The sequence below is a fragment of the Piliocolobus tephrosceles genome, chromosome 1 (assembly GCF_002776525.5).
Source record: "Piliocolobus tephrosceles isolate RC106 chromosome 1, ASM277652v3, whole genome shotgun sequence".
Classification (NCBI taxonomy): domain Eukaryota; kingdom Metazoa; phylum Chordata; class Mammalia; order Primates; family Cercopithecidae; genus Piliocolobus; species Piliocolobus tephrosceles.
The window spans coordinates 93,853,100-93,872,435 of NC_045434.1; the positions used below are offsets into that span (position 1 = coordinate 93,853,100).

A 19,336-nucleotide genomic window follows, 5' to 3' on the forward strand; every position below is an offset into this window, starting at 1 on the left:
CCTCTCTCCTCTGCCCTCCTCTCCTCTGCCCTCTCTCCTCTGCCCTCTCTCCTGTGCCCTCTCTCCTCAGCCCCTGTTGGTTCCAGGCCGAGATGTGTCCCCACCTGATTAGGCCCAAATCTGGGCTCCTCCTCAGCACGGGGGCCTGGCCTCTGCCCCCTCCAGGGCAGGGTCAGGGAGGGGGCTTCACTGTTGTTTGGCCTGAGTACCCCCCTCCAGTGGGCCACCCTGCAGCAGAGGGCATGTACTGGGGGCCCGAAGCAGGGAGGCTGTGAAAGCGGCAATGATGAGTAGGTTCCCGGCTACAGCCAAGACCAGTGTGGCCGCTGTGCCTGCCAGGCCCAGGGCAGGTTCCTGTGTGGCCAGCCAGGCTCTGCGCGATCCCATATCAGCCAGCACTGCCTCCAGCTGGAAGTGGGTGCCCAGCACTGCACAGATGTGGAATAGCTGGTGGCTGTGGCCTGTGGAGAGGATGAGCAGGTCAGAGCCACACCTTTCCCAGTGCAAGTCACCCCATCCTCTGGGCCTGCTACTCCCCTATTGAGAATAAGAAACCCTGACTCCCAGAGTGACTGAAAGGAGTGAATGAGCATTTGTGCATGTGGCCCCAGCACACATGCTACTAGTTTTGCTACCTGAGAAGTGGCAGGTGGAGGACCCTTCCAGTGATGCTCTCGTTAGAGGAAGACAGGGAAGTCCCTCCTATAATTTGCTTCCATCCTGCGGTTGTAATACCCATTTACCCAGTTCATTCTGTGCTCTGGGAAGCCATCTGCCCCTGCCTCTTCCCGGGCCGGGCCAGGCGTGCCCTCACCGATGTAGTCAAAGCGTCCTGGTGCCAGCCTTTCGGGCAGGTGGGAGGCGAAGAGGAAGCCAGTGAGCAGCGCACAGAAGAGGTGGTAGCCATGGCTGGTGCTCAGGGCCTCCTGCCCACAGCTGTGGCCCCTGCCCCAGCACAGCCCGAGCTGGCAAAGGAAAAGTAAGACTGCTGGAGAGGGACTCGGGAGCCAAAACATAGGGAGTGTCTGGGATCTGGTGAGGATGCAGAGCGGGCGGGCACAGCTAGGCAAGGTGCTGGACCAGAAGAGAGGCGGCCGGGCTGAGGCAGGGACTGAGGGGGCAAGGCTGGAAGTGGGCACCTTGAGGGTCTGGACAGGAAAGCAGGTGTCTGGGCAGGGGCCCCAGGCCTCCTTACCCTATAAAAGAGTGGGAGGTTGTCGAACAGGAAGGGATAGGCGAAGGCTGCTGTGCGGAGAACCTTACTGAGCCCAGGGCTTTCCAGCTCCAGGAAACTGGGAGGCGGGAGGAAAAGGCTGGTCACCATCGCTGTGCTCAGGGTAGGGGTCAGGAAAGGCAAGAGGACTTGGGCAAAGATGGAATATCAGCACAGCCTGCAGCTAAGAAAACCCTTAGGGCACATGACCTGTGTAAAGGACCACACCTGTATGTGGGGATAAAGACACCTGCCTTTTATGGTGGCTTGTGAGAATTAAAGGAGACAGCATGGGTATGAGCATACAGGGTCTGACAGAGGAAATCCTCAGTACATGGTCCCTATGTCACAAATGCTGTTTGAGAGCAGTGAGGTGTGTCCTCTCCTGTGCCTCCGCCTTCCCCGTCCCCACCGGAGGGGCCTGGGAACCCACCGGGAGTAGCAGGAGAGGCCGGTGCACAAGAAGGAGTTGAGTGCGGCGGCAGGCACAAAGAACTGGTGCAGGCGGCCGTGCAGCCAGGAGGCCGGCATGGAGTAGGCGGCATAGGGGAAGGCGCAGCCTGCGGTGAGGTGGGGGCGTGCAGCTGAGGCCTGAGGGGCACGCCCCTATGTCCCGTGTACCACCCCTCGACCTGCTCCGGGACGCCGCGCTCCCGCTCCTGTCCGGCTCACCCAGGCTGTAGAGGCTGAGCGCGCCGTAGTCCAGGAAGTAGCAGATGTGGCGCGCGCGGGGCGACATGGAGCTGAAGGTGTGCGCGCAGCACGACGCGAAGGGGTAGAGGCAGGCGGGCAGCAGGAAGACCAGCAGCGGCCAGTGGTACGGCTCCGCGCGGAAGCCGGGGCCGCCCGCCAGCGCCAGGAGCCGCCACAGGAAGTACCTGCGGCGGGCGCGTGCTCAGGCCGCCGCGGACCCCCACGACTGCCGCTGCAGCCCGTGGGCCTGGACGGTCCCTGCCCGCCTGGGTACCCCCTCTGAGCTCAAGGCCGCGGCCTGGGGCAGAGCCTCCCCTCACCAGGTGGGCAGGAAGTGAGTCCAGATGTTGACCGTCTCGTTGGTCATCTGGAAGGAGCTGAGAACACAGTCCAAAGCCGAGCTGGTGGGGCGGCGGTAGCCAGACATGATGCCATCTTCCCAGAACACCTAGGGTAGTGGTGGGAGAGGAGGGGCGTCACTGTGCCCCGACCCTTTCCCTTTATTTGAGATCTCTGGAAGCAGGGTCAAAGAGGCTGGGCTGGAGATCAACGTGGCCCCCAAGCCAAACTAAATCTGATCTGATCTTAGCACAGGTCCCAGCACCCACAACCCGCAAAACAGATGGGAAACCGAAGAGCCAGATTGGGGTGGGGTGGGGGTGGGGCGCAGCACACAGGGCGCTCTGGGGAAGGGGACTCCAGATGGAGGGCCACAAGCTTGTTCCTCAGAGATGAGAGGAAGAGCCTCACACTGGAATGGGAGAGTAAGAGTTCGCCTGCAGGAGGGGCTGCCCCAATAGCTAAAAGAGAATGTCAGCCCCTCGTCAGTCCTCTAGGGAATGGGGGTTGGTGGGTCAGTGAGTGGAGCCCCTCACCCGGGGGACCTGATGGACTTGAAGAAGTTGGGGCAGCTTGAGACTGAGCATGGTGGCCTGGCACCTCCACGTTGACCTAGAGACAGAGCAGGGGATAGGGGATCAGATATCTGCCCCCATCCACAGGCCCCTTTCACCTGGGTTCAGCCCCAGGATGGGCAGCACGTGTGGGAGGCAGACGGCACCCTCCCTCCTGGAGCTGCTTCCTTCAGGCCCAGGGAGGCTGGTCCACCTTCCCCAGCCCTTGCACCACTTAACTCCAACCCCTGTTCTCCTTGGGGCATTCAGTCCCCACACTGAGGGGCTTGGCGGCCTCAGCCCAGCTTGGAGTGGTGGGGTCCTCCCAGCCGGGAGGCTGCCCCAAATACTGATCCAAACCCCCAGGCTCCCAGTTTTTGTCCCGGGAAGAATCCTGACTCCTGGAGGCCAGCACAGAGACAGCCCGAGTACCACTCCCTGCCCCGCCAGAATGTGCTTCGCCCACAGTGCCCGAGCTGAGCACAGAACACTCTTGGCACTCAGAATGTCTGGAGAAGCCAGACGCCATCAGGTGGGACAAGGAGTTAGGGGGATGCCTGGCTTTTCTCTGAGAACTACACTTGTGCCCCCCAGGAGAGTTTTGGGGTCCCTGCCCCTCCTGAGCCCCATATCCCTCAGCCCCACACCTGTGCACTGCCTCCAGGTGGCCGCGGCTCTGCTGCCCTGCTGCCCTGCTGGCCTCTCCCGGCACATTCCTTGGCACAAGTGGAGGGGCTGGGCCAGCTGGGCAGGCGGAGCTGCCCCAGGAGGAGGACTAGGACACTCCCCCCACCTCCCCAGGCCAAAACTTTGCAGCAACTCTAGAGCCTAGTCCCTCCTCTTCCTGCCACCAGTAATGCATCCGTGTTTTTGCTGCATGCACTCTGGGGCTTGCACCAGCAGTCACTCCCCCAGCCTCTGCCCGAGATGGGTGCTGGAGACCCTGCTGGGCACAGGGCAAACCTGGCCCTAGTCCCTGCACCCCAGCAGAACAAAGATGGATGAGGGCCTCCCAGGGTATCCCTTGCTTGCTCCCACAAGTGGGACTGGGGGGTTCTCCCCTACCCTGAGTGCTGCCCATCTATCTGGGGAAGGAGTGAGGAATACACTGGGATCTAACTCCCCTCACGGTGCCTTCCCTTAGTAGTAGGGTTTAGAGATCTCTGGAGTGGGGTGTGTGCAGCTGCTGTGGAAATGGGGGAGGGACGGCTGGAGCAAGGTGCTATACCTCTGTTTCCCCAGAGAGGTGGTGTCAGAGCCCCAGAAGGTGAGCTTCCTTACCCAGAGCTTGGCGGGTGCTCCTAAGCTGGTGGGTCAGCAGGCCCAGGGCTCCACGGGCGGAGTCCGAGGCTGCTGCCAGCCAGGCTGATGGAGGAGAGGGGCCAGGCCTGGGCGGGGAGTGGGGAGACAAAGGGGAGCCAGGGAACAATCCCAGCCTTGTCCAGCCTCCAGGGAGCAGCACGGGGTGGCCCAGCCCCATTAGCAGGCAGCTCACTCGGCCGCCTGCACACAGCCAGCTCCTCCAGCACAACCCAAACTCCCTGTGCTGACTGGCTAGAATAGGCTAGGGGCCCAAGCCACGATGTGGCCACGGAGCTGTAGAGTCCCCCCGGCGACTCAGAGCAGTTTTCCTGTTCCAGGTTCTCCCAGCAGTTGAGGACAGCTCTGCCTTAGGCTGGCAGAGGAACCCAAATCCCCAGATGCGGAACCTATTTCAGAAGCCATCTCTCATCATGCTTTGCTGCCTTTTAGCACCTGGTGCTGGGTAGGGCTCAGAGCAAACTGCCTTTGGTAAATGTTGGTTCTACCATGCGGAATTCACCAGGCTCACCACCTCCCCATCCACACCCTGAACACAATTTGAGGTGCCAATCTTTGCAGGACAGGCACTTGAGGACTCAGAGGCTGGTTTCAAGGCTCACCTCCCCCACCCCCTTGAGGAAGAGGACCCAGCTGGTGACAGCGAACCAACCCCAGGCAGTGATGTTGCTGGCAGGAGATTTTCACTATCACCCCTGCAAAGGCACCGCCTCAGTTTACAGGGTCAAGGTGCTTGACGGTGTCTATCAAACCATCTCCAGGGCTTTCACTCAAATTGCCTGCTTCTTGTTCTGTTCCATCCACTTCAAAGAAGTCTTTCCAAAATGCATTTCAGGATGCCATCTTCAATGTCCCACCTCCCCATGAAACTTCTGTACAGACAGGCATCAGGAGACAGGGATTGGGCTTGGGGGGGTTTATTAAGTGATGCTTTAGTCTCAGTCTCTGCCAGCAACTGGGGGTGGGGTGACTCCACTCACCCCAGGATTTCCCAGACTTGCTGTTTTAGAGGAAAGAGGCAGGAAGCCAACTATCCTCTAAGCCACAGCTTGGGAAGCTAGGCTAGTACTGGGGTGGGGGCAGCAGAGCTGAGACCCTCCACCCCCAGCCCCCAGCCTGTGCTATCCTCCCAGCCTGAGGGGGAGGAGCTGAGGCAATCCTGGCCACAGCCTCCCACACACAGCCCTGCTCTTGGTGCGCCATTCACTGCCCTGAGCTATTCATGATCTCTGCTCCCACATATTCACCTCGACACTCCAAAAGCCAGCCCCACACTCAGCCCCTTCAGGTCTTTAGTCCTGGGGAGGGCAAAAGGAGGGACAGAGGGCTCTGAGCAGCTTCAAGGGGCCTCTCCTTTCTGCTGCCCACTGAATGCCAGCCCCTTGTCTTCAGCCCTCCCTTAGATAGGAAGCGGGGTGGTGGCCTCAGACTGCACCCCCTTTCTTCTCTTCCTGACATCCCATTCTGTCCCAGCACAGCAGCCAAGAGCACAAAGCACAGCACCTGTGGGGCTGGTGGGCACAGGAGCCCATGCTGGCACAGGCCAGTTGCCTGCAGCCCTAGGTGGGGCCTGCTCCCTGCCCTGGAAGCTAAACAGAGGGAGACAGAAAGCAGAAGTGGGGCAATGGGATGTGCAGCCCCTGTGGCAGGAGGAGGAGCACACGAACCCTGACCCTGCTATTCGGTGCAGGCCACACCAGGCCTTGCTTCTCTAAGAGCCCCTGTGGCTGGCTCCAGAGCTGCCTGGTCCCCATAAAGGGGGATGAAAGGAGGATGGGTGATCCTTGAGGAGGGGAAGGGTCTGCAGAGAATCACTCAGACACCAGGTATTACCCGGCTCTTCCCCCAAAAACTGGAGGGTCCAAACTCCTGGCCCCAACCACTCTGCATCTTGGGTGAGGAAGAAGGGCCTCTTCTGCTGTTCCTTCCCCTCCGAGATCCAAGAACCCACTCCAGTGAAATGCAGGTACCCATGCCTGCCACCTGCCCCTGGAGACAGCAGGGGAGCTGAGGCAGGAAGGCTGGCCAGGGGCCCACAAGATTCTCCTAATCCAAGCACTTTCCTCGCTTTCCTAACGTCTTGGCAACAAAGGGACCCCACCCTCCCAGCCGGCTCCTGGGCCCTCCCTGCAGCCTCTGAGCAGCTAGGCCTCCCTCCTGTGTGCGTGCATGAGTCTGCGTGTGGTGGGGTGACTACAGGCGCTGGTCCTGGCTGCCAGGGAGGGCAGGAGAGATCTGGAGTCAGCCCCACTGCAGGGCCTGGGGGTCAGTATCAACCAATCTCCTTCCACTGCTTGTAGAAGTCCAGAACATTCTTGATGTCCACGCTGGCGTGGGCAGCGGCCTGCAGGGCTGCCTGTGGAATGGGAGGAGGAAAGATGCAGAGGGTCTGACCTCCTGAACTGAGGAGCAAATCATTGAGGCACTGGGGAAGGAGTGATGGAAGAGAAAAAGGCAGCTATGTGGAGGGTCTGGGGATGGAGTCTGCTCTGGTACCTCATCCCTATTCCACACCATCCCCCCACCTCACCCATGACCCACCTGCATGGGGCCTGAAAGCACGCTGGGGTTGTCCAGTGGAAGGCCTGTGATGATGGTCACCATGCCGCTCGGATCCTCCTCACCTGCCCCCTGGGCCAGAGTCAGCTGTTTGCAGCTGTCCAGGATCTTATAGAGAGTCCTGGGGATGGGGGTGGAGGGGAAGATGGGCCAAGACCCAGCATTAGCACAGCCCAAACACCAGGATCTCCAGGCGACAGGGGCAGCTAGGGGCAGCTGGGGGCTGGAAGGGCAGCGAGCGGCAGTGGGCCCTGGAAGCTGGCCCTGGAGACACTATGGGGAGCTGGCAAAGGTGCGATGAGGGAAAACACCATGCCTGAGCATCGCAAGGCCCGAAGAGGCTGATCCATCTGCAGAGGAAAAGCTCAGGTGCTGGGGCAACTTCGTACTCCCCACAAGGTGAGGCCTGCAGGAGGGCCCCGGCAGGCTACGCGTGGAGCCTCAGAATTCTCCAGCCCTACCCGTTCTCCCTAGGAATGCTCATGGAGGAGCAAGGCAGGTGGCTTGACTGAGGTTCTAGGGGTGAGGGCTAAAATGTTACCAAGCATCTGCATCCTGCCTCTTCAGCTTATGCCGCTCAAAGCTCTTTCCCACCTCTTTCTGGCAGCGAATGTACCTGCAGAGGAGATGTGCGAGTGGAGGTCAGGAGCAGGGGACTGGCAGGGCGCCTTACATAAAGCAGTCCGTTGTGGCTCTGGGGGCCTGGTTTTGCAGGTGGGGGTGGGGAACATGTCTCTCCCACCACAGCTTTGTTTGGAGCCATTCTTAAGTGGCTTCCTGGCTGCTGGGCCCCGCCCACTTTTTCTCCTGATAACATCAATTATTTGGTTCCTCTCAGGGGAGGAGCTGAGAGGGGAGAAGCAGCAGATGCTTTTCAAGTCAGGGCTTCTGGAGACAAGGTCCAAACAATCAGGCCTTGTGCAGCTTCCTGGCCAGGCAGAGCAGATGCAGAGGAGGGGGTGGGCCAGCTAGCAGGGAAAAGGAAGCTTTCTTCTTCTTTTTTTTTTTTTTTTTTGAGACAGTCTCGCTCTGCCCCCAGGCTGGAGTGCAGTGGCCGGATCTCAGCTCACTCCAAGCTCCGCCTCCCAGGTTCACGCCATTCTCCTGCCTCAGCCTCCCCAGTAGCTGGGACTACAGGCGCCGCCACCTTGGCCGGCTAATTTTTTTGTATTTTTAGTAGAGACGGGGTTTCGCCGTGCTAGCCAGGATGGTTTCGATCTCCTGACCTCGTGATCCGCCCGTCTAGGCCTCCCAAAGTGCTGGGATTACAGGCTTGAGCCACCGTTATTCCCTATACCCTCTGCCTAGTCCTCCTCTGGCCCCAAAGGCCAGAAGGGCAGGCCTGTACTGGCTCAGCATCTGCTACATGCTGCCAGCTGCCCCTCCCTGGCTGGTTTCAGTCTCACCACTCTCTCAGCTCAGCGGGGAGGTGGGAAGCCCCTGGGCAGCCTGGAAGAAGGCCCTCACACTCTGAGAAACCTGATCACCTGTCCCAACCCTAAAGCAGGAGAATTTCCTATAAAGGAGTTCACGGTCTAAAGCTGGGGGAAGGAGGTCTGCTCCCTTCTCCCCAGTGGGTACTGATCACAGGCTTGTCGCAGAGGAAGGAGAGCAGCTCAGTGCTACCCACAGGGCTCCTGGCCCCTTTGGTCACCCTCTATTTCAGCACCTACAACCTTGACCTCTGATTATCTCTGGTATCACTCCCCAGGCAGTGAGCTGACTGTGAGTAGAGATGGGTATGTATGTGTCTTACCCATAGGGAGCAAGCGGCTCATAAGCATGTGTTGTCCGAAAGACAGACCCAGGGCTCAGCACAGGTCCAGCCAGACCTGCACTCACCTGTTTCCTTTTTTAAACTCTGCCTCCAGGTACCGAATCCCATCCCGGGCCCCTGGGTGTTCCTTCTTCAGCAAATCCAGGCCATCGATCACTGGTGGGCAAGGTGGGGGTAGGAAAGGACAAAACAGATAAGCTCAGACTGCTGTGACAAGGGGCTCTGGAGGAAGTATCTGAGCTCACCTCAGTACACTCTTCAGGCAGAGAAGGGACCCTGGCTCCAGAGGGGGCTCCCAAAGTTCTCTGAAAATGTGACCTTCTGCCAGCAATATACTTGGCAATTTACCAAGTGCTTTCACATTATATTCGCTTACATTATCTGTTTCTCCCAACTGTCTTGTGAGGCAGAACAGGGATTGTTATGTCCATTTCACAGATGAAGTGACGGGTTCATAAAGGTAGTAAGACTTGACCAAGGTGACTGTATATAAACTGGGCCCAAATAAGGTCTCCTAATCCCAAGCCCAGAATCTCCTTTAGCCATACTCTATCTGTCCCCTTATCTCTCCAATGTACTTACCTGTCCTTGGGATGATGACAATGAAGCGGCCACTGGTGGCCAGCTGGCGGATGACAGGGAGATGGTGGCAGAGGGCCTGGGTGTCGGGGACGAGGTAGGGAGACATGGCTGACTGGGCCTTGGGCTGCTGCAGGCTGCCCTCCAGCTGAGACACTTCGAGCTGGTGAGAGAGGGTAGGGTGGGCACAGCTGCTGGGGACCCCTGCAGCCGGGCTGGGGGAAGAGTGGTGCTCAAGGTGGCTCTTATGGGGCTCCTCCTGTTAAGGGGATCAGAGGACCCTTTCTACCAATGGCTTTGGGGGGAAAGTAGACAGAAGTAAGAGTTAAAGAGAAAGGGAGACAGAGAAGTGAAGGCAGAAAGGAGGCAAATGGCTGAGTGAAGACTGAGTGGTAAGGAGGGTGATCTGGGAGAAGTGGAGGGACACAGAGGCAACAGAGCAGGGGGACTGCGGCGGAAGGGGGAGACCTGCCAGTAAGGTTGAAGCAAAAGCTCTACCAAGTGCAGAAGCAGCACTTGGGCCCTGATTTCCTACCTGAAGTCGTAGCTGAGCCATGTCTCTCATGAGCCTGTTCCGACGAGCTTCCTCCTGTGCCTATGAGGGAAACAACGAGCTGTAAGGAGTTGGGTATATATTCCCTTCTCCAGTCATCAGGAAGACCAAGAGAGTTTCCTGGGGTCTCAGTGTGACCTCATGCAAAGTCACTCTCTAGCACTGCTGCTAAATGAGGGGAGGAGAGCCATGGAAGAAAAAATACTCTTCTGCTGCACTCTGAACACTTCCATTACCAACCCGATGCAGCTCATGATGTTCCAGGCCCTGCAGGAGATGGGGAGCAGACAGCCATGTGCCATTGCCATGCAGGACATCACCTGGCTGTGCCTCAGGATTCAATCTCTGCTCTTCTCAATCTGGTCTCCCCTCCCAGGAGATCCTACCGAAGCACTTCCTCACCTTCTACCCCCATCTACTTGCCAACATCTTCCAAATCTGCAGATTCAGCCCAAGCCTGACCATCCTGAGTTCCAGATCCACACATCCAACTGCCTACTCAGCAGTCCCATCTGCTCCTCAGAACCTGCGTCTCTTCCTCTAGTGTTCCCTAGCCTAGTAAATAAACCACAGTCTGCCCAAGTCAGAAAGCTCAGGGTTGGCTTTGAGTCTTCCCTCTGCCTCAGCCTCAGAAGTTATCAGCTTCCCTGTCCTGTCAATTGTGCCCCCTAAACAGCGTGCAAATCCTCTCACCTCCACTGTGAAACCCTAGTCTAAGCCAACACCTCTCCTTGACTACTGTAACAACCATGTACTGGTCTCTGCCTCTAATTCAATCCCTTTACCTACAACCAAGGCAATCTTTTAAAAACCATCTGATGCCCATTATAGCCCTACTTAAGTCTTCTGATCCCTTTCCTCTGTATTCTGGGTAAAGTCCAAATTCCTTAGTATGGTCTAAAAGATGAGGTTAAGGATGAGGACTTCATCCTGTAAGATATGAGGAGCCACTGAAGACTCTTTTTTTTTTTGAGACGGAGTCTCGCTCTGTGGCCCAGGCTGGAGTGCAGTGGCCGGATCTCAGCTCACTGCAAGCTCCGCCTCCCGGGTTTACGCCATTCTCCTGCCTCAGCCTCCCGAGTGGCTGGGACTACAGGCGCCCGCCACCTCGCCCGGCTAGTTTTTTGTATTTTTTTAGTAGAGACGGGGTTTCACCGTGTTGGCCAGGATGGTCTCGATCTCCTGACCTCATGATCCGCCCGTCTCGGCCTCCCAAAGTGCTGGGATTACAGGCTTTAGCCACCACGCCCGGCCCTGAAGACTCTTTTTATTATGCTTTTCCTTTTTGAGACAGGGTCTCACTCTGTCAACTCAGGCTGGAGTGCAGTGCCATAATTCCCGTTCACTGCAACCTCTGCCTCCCGGGCTCAAATGATCCTCCTGCCTCAGCCCCCCAACTAGCTAGGAGTACAGGCACATGCCACCATGCCTGGCTAAGTTTTGTATTTTTTGTAGAGAGTGGGTTTCACCATGTTGCCCAGGCTGGTGTCAAACTCTCGGGGCTGAAGCAATCTGCCCGCCTTGGCCTCCCAAAGTGCTGGGATTACTGGTGTGAGCCACAGCGCCCAGCCCACTGAAGACTCTTTGATGACCAAAGTAGCATCATCAAAGTAGTGCTTTAAAATTTTAATCTTGGCCAGGCGCGGTGGCTCACACTTGTAATCCCAGCACTTTGGGAGGCCGAGGCAGGCGGATCACCTAAGGTCAGGAGTTCGAGAGCAGCCTGGCCAACATGGCAAAACCCTATCTCTACTAAAAATACAAAAATTAGCTTGGCGTGGTGACAGGTGCCTGTAATCCCAGCTACTTGAGAGGCTGAGGCAGGGAAAATTGCTTGAACCTGGACAGCGGAGGTTGCAGTGAGCCGAGACAGAGCCACTAGGTGACAGAGCAAGGCTCCATCATAACATATAACGTAACATAACGTAACGTAACATAACATAACATAACATATTAATGTTGGGGCCAGGCACGGTGGTTCACACCTATAATCCCAGCATTTTGGGAGGCTGAGGTCAGGAGTTCGAGACCAGCCTGGCCAACATGGTGAAACCCTGACTCTACTAAAAACACAAAAATTGGGGCTGAGCACAGTGGTTCATGCCTGTAATCCCAGCACTTTGGGAGGCTGAGGCGGGTGGATCATGACGTCAGGAGTTCGAGACCAGCCTGACCAACATGGTGAAATCCTGTCTCTACTAAAAATATAAAAATTAGCCAGTCGTGGTGGCATGTGCCTGTAATCCCAGCTACTCGGAAGGCCGAGGCAGGAGAACCGCTTGAACCCGGGAGGCGGAAGTTGCAGTGAGCCAAGATCATGCCATTGCACTCCAGCCTGCACAACAAGAGCAAAACTCTGTCTCAAAATAAATAAATAAGTAAAAATACAAAATTAAAATTAAATATAATATTAATCTTGGGGTCAGGCACTGTAGCTCACGCCTGTAATCCCAGCAATATGGGAGGCCAAGGCAGGAGGACTGCTTGAGCTCTGGAGTTTGGAACCAGCCTCAGCAACACAGCAAGATCACATTTCTACAAAAAAATATGTATTTTTTTTATTTGAAAAATTAATCAAGCCTGTAGTCCTAGCTACTCAGGTGGCTGAGGCAGGGGGACTGCTTGAGCCTAGGAGTTCAAGGCTGCAGTGAGCTATGGTTGTGCCACTGCATTTCAGCCTGGGTCAACAGAGCAAGACCCTGTCTCAAAAAAAGAAAAAAATTCTCATTCTCATCATGAGACAACATCACACAAACCCAAATTGAGGGACACTATGAAATAACTGACCAGTACTCTTCAAAAGTGTCACATCAGGAAAGAGAAGGAAAAACTGAGAACTGTCAGAGATTGCATGAGACCAACGATAGATGACAGTCAAACATACTGTGGGTCCTGGACTGGATTACAAAGAGAAAGCAGACATTAGTGGGAAGACTACGGAAAGAGAAATAAAGTCTACAGTTGCTGCAGCCTGGGCGACAGAGCAAGACTCCATCTCAAAAAATAAAAAATAAAATAAAATAAAATGTAGAAAGACAAAGGAACACTCTCAAGATTGGAAAGTATAGTCAATGGTAGAGCCAGGGCTCTGGAGTTGGACACACTGTGGAGTTTTTATCCTGGCTCTTTCTGCTGCTTTAGAGACTTAGCTTCTCTGTAGGCCAAGTGGGCACTAGGAGTTGCGGGGGCTGTAGTAACTCCTCTCTCAACCCCCTGCAGAGTCCTGCACAACAAAGAACTGTGCTGCCCAAAGTGCCAAGAGTGTCGCCTTGAGAAACAATGTATATGAATGGAAGCAGAAGGCCAGAGCCTAGGTGACAGCCATGTTCTCTTGCTCTCCCTCTTTTTTTTTTTTTTTTTTGAGGCAGGGTCTCACTGTCACCCAGGTTGGAGGGCTGCGGCAAGATCTTGGCTCACTGCAGCCTCAACCTCCCGGGAGAGTCATTTTCTCACAGGCCCTGTGGGCAAACTGGTAAGCAAGGGAGGCACCACAAACTTTCCCTCTTCCCACTGCAGAACTCAAGCCCATGAGTTGCTTTTAGACTAAAATTGTAATTGTGAAACCCCTTATTCAAGAGAGGGGGATGGGGGCAGTTGTGTAAAAGCCCCCCCAGAGAACTAGTGCAGGTGAGTGGGATCAGCCTGGACCCAAGAAGAGGGAGCTGTGCTAATCTGAGACTCTGACATCACCAACCCAGCATTTCAAACAGATGTGGGCCTATGTGTTCCTCAGAAGGAAAGCCTACCTTCAGAGGTCCCATCAGCAGGTACTACAGCCCCCGCAACTCCTAGTGCCCACTTGGCCTACAGAGAAGCTAAGTCTCTGAAGCAGCAGAAAGAGCCAGGATAAGAACTCCACAGTTGGCCGGGCGCAGTGGCTCAAGCCTGTAATCCCAGCACTGTGGGAGGCCGAGACGGGCGGATCACAAGGTCAGGAGATCGAGACCATCCTGGCTAACACGGTGAAACCCCGTCTCTACTAAAAATACAAAAACTAGCCGGGCAAGGTGACGGGCGCCTGTAGTCCCAGCTGCTCGGGAGGCTGAGGCAGGAGAATGGCGTAAACCCGGGAGGCGGAGCTTGCAGTGAGCTGAGATCCGGCCACTGCACTCCAGCCCGGGCGACGGAGAAAGAGCAAGACTCCGTCACAAAAAAAAAAAAAAAAAACGAACTCCACAGTATGTCCAACTCCAGAGCCCTGGCTCTACCATTGACTACTTTCTGATCTTGGGAATGTTCCTTTGTCTTTCTACATATTCTTTTTTTTTTGAGATGGAGTCTTGCTCTGTCGCCCAGGCTGGAGTGCAGTGACCGGATCTCAGCTCACTGCAAGCTACGCCTCCCAGGTTTACGCCATTCTCCTGCCTCAGCCTCCCGAGTAGCTGGGACTACAGGCGCCAGCCACCTCGCCCGGCTAGTTTTTTTTTTTTTTTTTGTATTTTTTAGTAGAGACGGGGTTTCACCGTGTTAGCCAGGATGGTCTCGATCTCCTGACCTTGTGATCTGCCCGTCTCGGCCTCCCATAGTGCTGGGATTACAGGCTTGAGCCACAGCGCCCGACCTATTTTTTGTATTTTTAGTAGAGATGAGGTTTCACCATGTTGGCCAGGCTGGTCTTGAACTCCTGACCTCAAGTGATCCGCCCACCTTGGCCTCCCAAAGTGCTGGGATTATAGGTGTGAGTCACAGCACCCAGCCTACAGTTTCTTATCTATAAAATGGAGAATGCAAGCACCTACCTCATTGGGCTGCTGCAAGGGTTAAATGAGATGTCACATGCAAACCAGGCTGTGCACTGAGAAAGTTCATGATAAACGTGTCGACAACACTCCTCTGACCGGGGATAAGCCCTTTGGGGTAAAAGCCTGTGACTTAAGAAGAGGAGGCGGTGGCCCCAGCAAGCAACATGGCCTGTGTCTAGCTTGGCCTGTGGCGTCTAGCACCACATGAGAAGGGCTTGCAGGTACTCCCTGCCCCCTACAGGAGGAGTGTCTGCAGGAGCTTTAGGCTAGAGGAAATGCCTGCAAAAACTAACATTTTTTGAAGCCGTCTAACTTCCCCATAATTATTTTTGTAACCCCCCCCACCCCTGCCGTCCCATGTCTTCCCCTATGGACTAGCAATAAAAGCCTTAACACAAAAGGTTTGTTTTTAACAAAATGTGCTTGTTTTGACAGTAAGGAAGGGAGTTTCTGGGGAGCTTTTGCCCCTTTCCAGCCAAGCAGAATGCCCACAAGAAATGGCACTCAGACAGGGCAGGGAAGCTGCTGGCCCTGGGATGGGTGGAAAGGAAGAATGTGGAGGAGGGGATTGGCTTGAGATGAAGAAGAAACCCTGAGGGGTTGCTGAGACACATCATACTTCCTGTGCCACACACTAACACCCCAAATGTACTGGTGCCACTTAGCTCAGGGTGGTGTGTTGGGAAACATGCCCAGAGCTGTGCAGGCCCCACTGTGAAAACCAGATTGTTGCCCACAAGAGAAAGGACGGTCTTGTTCACTGCTGTAACCCCAGTGCCTAGAATACTGTCATGTCTGGCACAAAGTGGGTTCTCGATAAATACTCGTGGAATGAATTTCTGGATGGAAAAGAGGTAACACAGGTCACTTTCCATCCTTTGGGGCCCCTGTGGGATGGGATCATGTCTGGGATGGGAAGGTTCCTTCATGGCCCCTTATACCAGGAGCCCTCCACTCCCTTCTGTTCCTCAGTCTTTATCCCTCTTGAATGAAAGGGAATAGAGGGAACATTTGCTAAGCACACACATGCTCTATAAGACAATGTGCAAGGCACCTCATATCCACTATTATTCCATCTTCAAAAAACTCCATAAAGTGGATTCTATTTGTTCCCACATAACTGACAAGGAACCTGGCTTGGTGAGGTTAAGTGACTTGATCACTTCATAGACTAAGAGGTGACAGAGATGGCCTCAACCCCAGGTCAGTCTGGGTACAGGTCTTGAGCTAGGCACCCTCTGCTCAAAGCCCCTCTCAGACCAGGTATGGTGGCTCACACCTGTAATCCCAGTACTTTGGGAGGCCAAGGCAGGCAGATCACAAGGTCAAGAGATCAAGACCATCCTGGCCAACATGGTGAAACCCTGTCTCTACTAAAAATACAAAAATTAGCTGGACGTGGTGGCACATGCCTGTAGTCCCAGCTACTTGGGAGGCTGAGGTAGGAGAATCACTTGAACCTGGGAGCCGGAGGAAGCACTGAGCTGAGATCACGCCACTGCACTCCAGCCTGGCGACAGAGTGAGACTCTGTCTCAAAAAAAAAAAAGCCCCCTCTCAGTCCCTGTCTATCAGTCCCATCCCTTAGTCCCGCCCAGGCCTCCCTCCCAGCCTTCCCTCCCCTCTTCCTAGGCATGTTACTAATGTCCTTCAGATGGAGACCACCAGTGGGTCTGAGCCTCTTGCCCTGGTTTCTCAGTAAGCTCAGTGGGAGCGTAGCTGACAGGGAGGGGAAGGCCTGACTCACCATTCGGAACTGTGCCTGGGCCTGCTGCAGCAGGCTCTCCTGCTCAGACTGGGCAATGCTGACGAAGATGCCAACCTCTGGGTTGAATTGCAGGATGCTGCCTTGCAGGCGGGCGACGAAATGACCAAAGCTGCGGATGCAGCAGATGCGCACCACTGACTGTAGGGAGATACAGGAGCCCAGCGCCGCTGAGCAGGGCCCTCTAGACCCACCCTGCCCTCCAGGACCCCCCACTTCCTCCCTCCCACCTCCCTGCTGGCCCAGCCACCTCAGCAACGAGGGCTCTAGGGGAAGACTTGTGGTCTATGGGGTAGAAAGGAGAAACACTAAGGCCTAGAGCCTCTAACTGCCAGAAAACAAGTAGGTACAGCAAGGAAACTCCTAGGAGAACCAGAGAACCAGGACTTGGGCTAAGAAACAAGAGTAAAGGGCACTGGGCTGGAAGTGAGGAGACCTGGGTTCTTTTTTTTTTTTTTTTTTTTGGGATGGAGTCCCGCTCTGTTGCCCAGGCTGGAATGCAGTGGCCGGATCTCAGCTCACTGCAAGCTCCGCCTCCCGGGTTCACGCCATTCTCCTGCCTCAGCCTCCTGAGTAGCTGGGACTACAGGCGCCCGCCATCTCGCCCGGCTAGTTTTTTGTATTTTTTAGTAGAGACGGGGTTTCACCGGGTTAGCCAGGATGGTCTCGATCTCCTGACCTTGTAATCCGCCCGTCTCGGCCTCCCAAAGTGCTGGGATTACAGGATTGAGCCACCGCGCCCGGCCGAGACCTGGGTTCTAATGTCATCATCTCTCTCCTAATGCTTCTCACATGCTCCAGGGGACCAAACTAGATCACATTTTCCAATTTTTTTGAGACAGAATCTCGCTTTGTCACCCAGTCTGGAGTGCAGTGGTGTGATTACAGCTCACTGCAGCCTCTACCTCCTGGACTCAAGCCATCCTCCTGCCTCGGCCCCCGAGTAGCTGGGACTACAGGCGTGCACCACCATGCCCAGCTAATTTTCGTATTTTTTGACAAAAATGAGGTCCTGCCATATTGCCCAGGCTGTTCTTAAACTCCTGAGCTCAAGGGATCCACCTGCCTTGGCCCCTCAAAGTGCTGAGATTACAGAGGTGAGCCATTACACCTGGCCCCAACTTATTTTTGTGGTCAGTAAAACCCTTCTTCCCTCTCAAATAAAAATCTTATGTAGAACTCTAAAATATAAACCAGAGCCAAGCAGCTCTGGTTGGAGAGGAGGCAGCCAGGTGGTTCGTGTATGTCAGGACTGGGTGGCCTGTCTGCTTAGCTTCCCTCTGCTGCCCCCAAATGGCCCATGTGGTGATGGAGATTTAAGGGTGAAAGTTGCTGGACTAAGGGGGCAGCACATTCCCTCCCAGCTCTAACTTCTATGATTGTTTGATGTTCAGCTCAGAGCAGGCTGGGCCCAGAGTTAGAAAAGAGACTGATAAAGATTTCAAAGCCCTAATAACTATTTGTTCTGCCCTTTACAGAAGGCAGAGAAAGGAGGGGGGTGGTTGTTCTACAAGAGTAGAAACTAAGAATGGCAGACCTTTAGAAGGACATCCTGCCAAGGCAGGATAAAAGCTAAAATGGCTCACTGAATGAAGAAGGAAGCATGGCCTGTAGCCCCAAGGACACTGTCCCTGTCTGGGTGGAAGAAGGCATCCTGCCCCCTCCCTCCCCAGACCTGAACCCCCGTTTGCCGCTGTGTGTGACTGACGAACAGCTGTGGCATAAGAAATGCTATCCTTACCTCCTCTAAGGTGCTGAGCAGGGGCCGATCCGTGTCAAAGTTAAAGCGTCTGTGGGCAGCTCGGAGCGGGGGCAGGTTACGAAGAGCCATGTCCTCTGGGAGCAGAAGGCTAGAGGGGAGGTCAGGCAGTTCACAACCTTCAAGAAGATCTTGGACCTCAGGACACAAGGCCAGGCCTGGGCAGAAGAAGGACACGTAAGACCATCTGTTCTGTGGGAACTTCCAGTCAGAGAGACACAGCCCTTCCCTTTGGGAATTATCAGGCTGATGAGACGATGAGACAGGACATACCCTGGGACAATGGGGAGAGACGGAGGGAGTGAAGGAAAGAGGGACGGACACTGGTAAGAGCCAGTCAGGCAGAGCAGAGGGGCTCAGGAAGAACAAGGATGGCTCAGGTTAGGAAGGCTTCCTGACAGAAGGGACAATTACATTGGGATGGAAATGAGAGGAGGCACTCAGGATGAATGAATAGCCCTTGGCAAGTCTTAGGGGGTAGGAGCAGGTGGAGTTTTCCAGCTGGAAGGTGGTAGGAGCAGATGAGCCAGACAAACAAACTTGGTAGATCAAAGTCAATTCTCAATGACCAAAGGCATCAATGCAACAGCAGCAGCTAGGTCTGGCTCCCAAGGGCCCTCTCACTCTGCCCTTACCTTCCCCAGGGAGCACACTCCCTTGCTGACCAGGTCACCTGCCCACAGTACAGCAGTGTTGGGGTGGGAAACCGGAGAGGCCTGGACCACACAATGACTGTTGTGTGTTAGGGAGGCTGGCAGTGAATCCCATTAACCTCCTTACCCCAATGGCTGGGTTATGGGGAGGCGGGATGGGCTTAGTAGGGCCATTGAGAGAGAAAAGAAAGGAGGGTAGTGCCAGGGACCTACTCACCAGACTCCTGGAGTTCACCAGCAGCAGGCAAGAGATTCAGCAACACAGACAGGCGGTTCCACAGACTTTGAGAGCTCTGGGGAGAGAGAAGGGAGAGGAGGCCTTCAGCCAGAGATAGTGGTGGAGAACAGCAGTGAGCAAGGAAAGTACCACCATGGAGGATCTGGCCTATGTTCAGAGGCCTATGGGGGTTTGATTTAAAAACTAACAAAAAAAGCCTGGGCAACAAGGCAAAAACCTTGTCTCTAAAAAAAAAAATACAAAAATTAGCTGGGCTGGCTGGACATGGTGATTCATGCCTGTAATCCCAGCACTTTGGAAGGCCAAGGTAGGCGGATCACCTGAGGTCAGGAGTTGGAGACCAGCTTGGCCAACATGATGACACTCCATCTCTACTAAAAACACAAAAAAAATGCCGGGCGCGGTGGCTCAAGCCTGTAATCCCAGCACTTTGGGAGGCCGAGACGGGTGGATCACGAGGTCAGGAGTTCGAGACCATCCTGGCTAACACGGTGAAACCCCGTCTCTACTAAAAAATACAAAAAAAAGCTAGCCGGGCGAGGTGGCTGGCGCCTGTAGTCCCAGCTACTCGGGAGGCTGAGGCAGGAGAATGG

At 55.1% G+C, this 19,336-nt stretch overlaps 2 protein-coding genes across 4 annotated transcripts in view; both read right to left on the reverse strand.

Annotated features, from left to right (window-relative positions):
* Positions 1–45: 45 nt before the first annotated feature.
* Positions 46–4,705, reverse strand: PAQR6 (progestin and adipoQ receptor family member 6). 3 transcript variants are annotated; one of them, XM_023214038.2, is made up of 8 exons: positions 4,081–4,705; positions 2,782–2,857; positions 2,227–2,354; positions 1,886–2,091; positions 1,647–1,773; positions 1,196–1,292; positions 815–965; positions 46–461 (listed from the first exon to the last, which is right to left on the reverse strand). In XM_023214038.2, the coding sequence occupies exons 2-8, from the start codon at positions 2,830–2,832 to the stop codon at positions 187–189; spliced, it is 1,035 nt and encodes a 344-aa protein (XP_023069806.1). In that variant the 5' UTR covers positions 2,833–2,857; positions 4,081–4,705; the 3' UTR covers positions 46–186. The 3 variants fall into 3 exon arrangements, with proteins under 3 accessions (XP_023069806.1, XP_023069805.1, XP_023069807.1); XM_023214039.1 differs by having other exon boundaries at positions 48–461; positions 744–965; XM_023214037.2 differs by lacking the exon at positions 1,196–1,292 and having other exon boundaries at positions 1,647–2,091.
* A 315-nt stretch (positions 4,706–5,020) lies between these two features.
* The window catches only part of SMG5 (SMG5 nonsense mediated mRNA decay factor), a 36,816-nt gene continuing 22,500 nt past the window's right edge, over positions 5,021–19,336 (reverse strand). The window contains exons 14-22 of the mRNA XM_023214028.2: positions 18,723–18,798; positions 17,835–18,010; positions 16,076–16,234; positions 9,570–9,629; positions 9,038–9,197; positions 8,521–8,611; positions 7,220–7,294; positions 6,661–6,799; positions 5,021–6,475 (exon numbers count right to left, since the gene is read on the reverse strand). Coding sequence (XP_023069796.1) covers positions 6,392–6,475; positions 6,661–6,799; positions 7,220–7,294; positions 8,521–8,611; positions 9,038–9,197; positions 9,570–9,629; positions 16,076–16,234; positions 17,835–18,010; positions 18,723–18,798 — 1,020 coding nt within the window. The 3' untranslated portion in view covers positions 5,021–6,391. The remainder of the gene's footprint in view (positions 6,476–6,660; positions 6,800–7,219; positions 7,295–8,520; positions 8,612–9,037; positions 9,198–9,569; positions 9,630–16,075; positions 16,235–17,834; positions 18,011–18,722; positions 18,799–19,336) is intronic.

What these genes read in the sequence shown, in the direction of transcription:
- PAQR6 (XM_023214037.2), bottom strand. Translation starts at nt 2,832, where the DNA reads ATGCTCAGTCTCAAGCTGCCCCAACTTCTTCAAGTCCATCAGGTCCCC. An exon ending in GGCCTCTCCTGCTACTCCCG is followed by an intron (nt 966 to 1,646) that starts GTGGGTTCCCAG and finishes TTCCTTTGCCAG; the next exon opens with CTCGGGCTGTGCTGGGGCAG. An exon ending in AGGACGCTTTGACTACATCG is followed by an intron (nt 462 to 814) that starts GTGAGGGCACGC and finishes TCCTCTCCACAG; the next exon opens with GCCACAGCCACCAGCTATTC.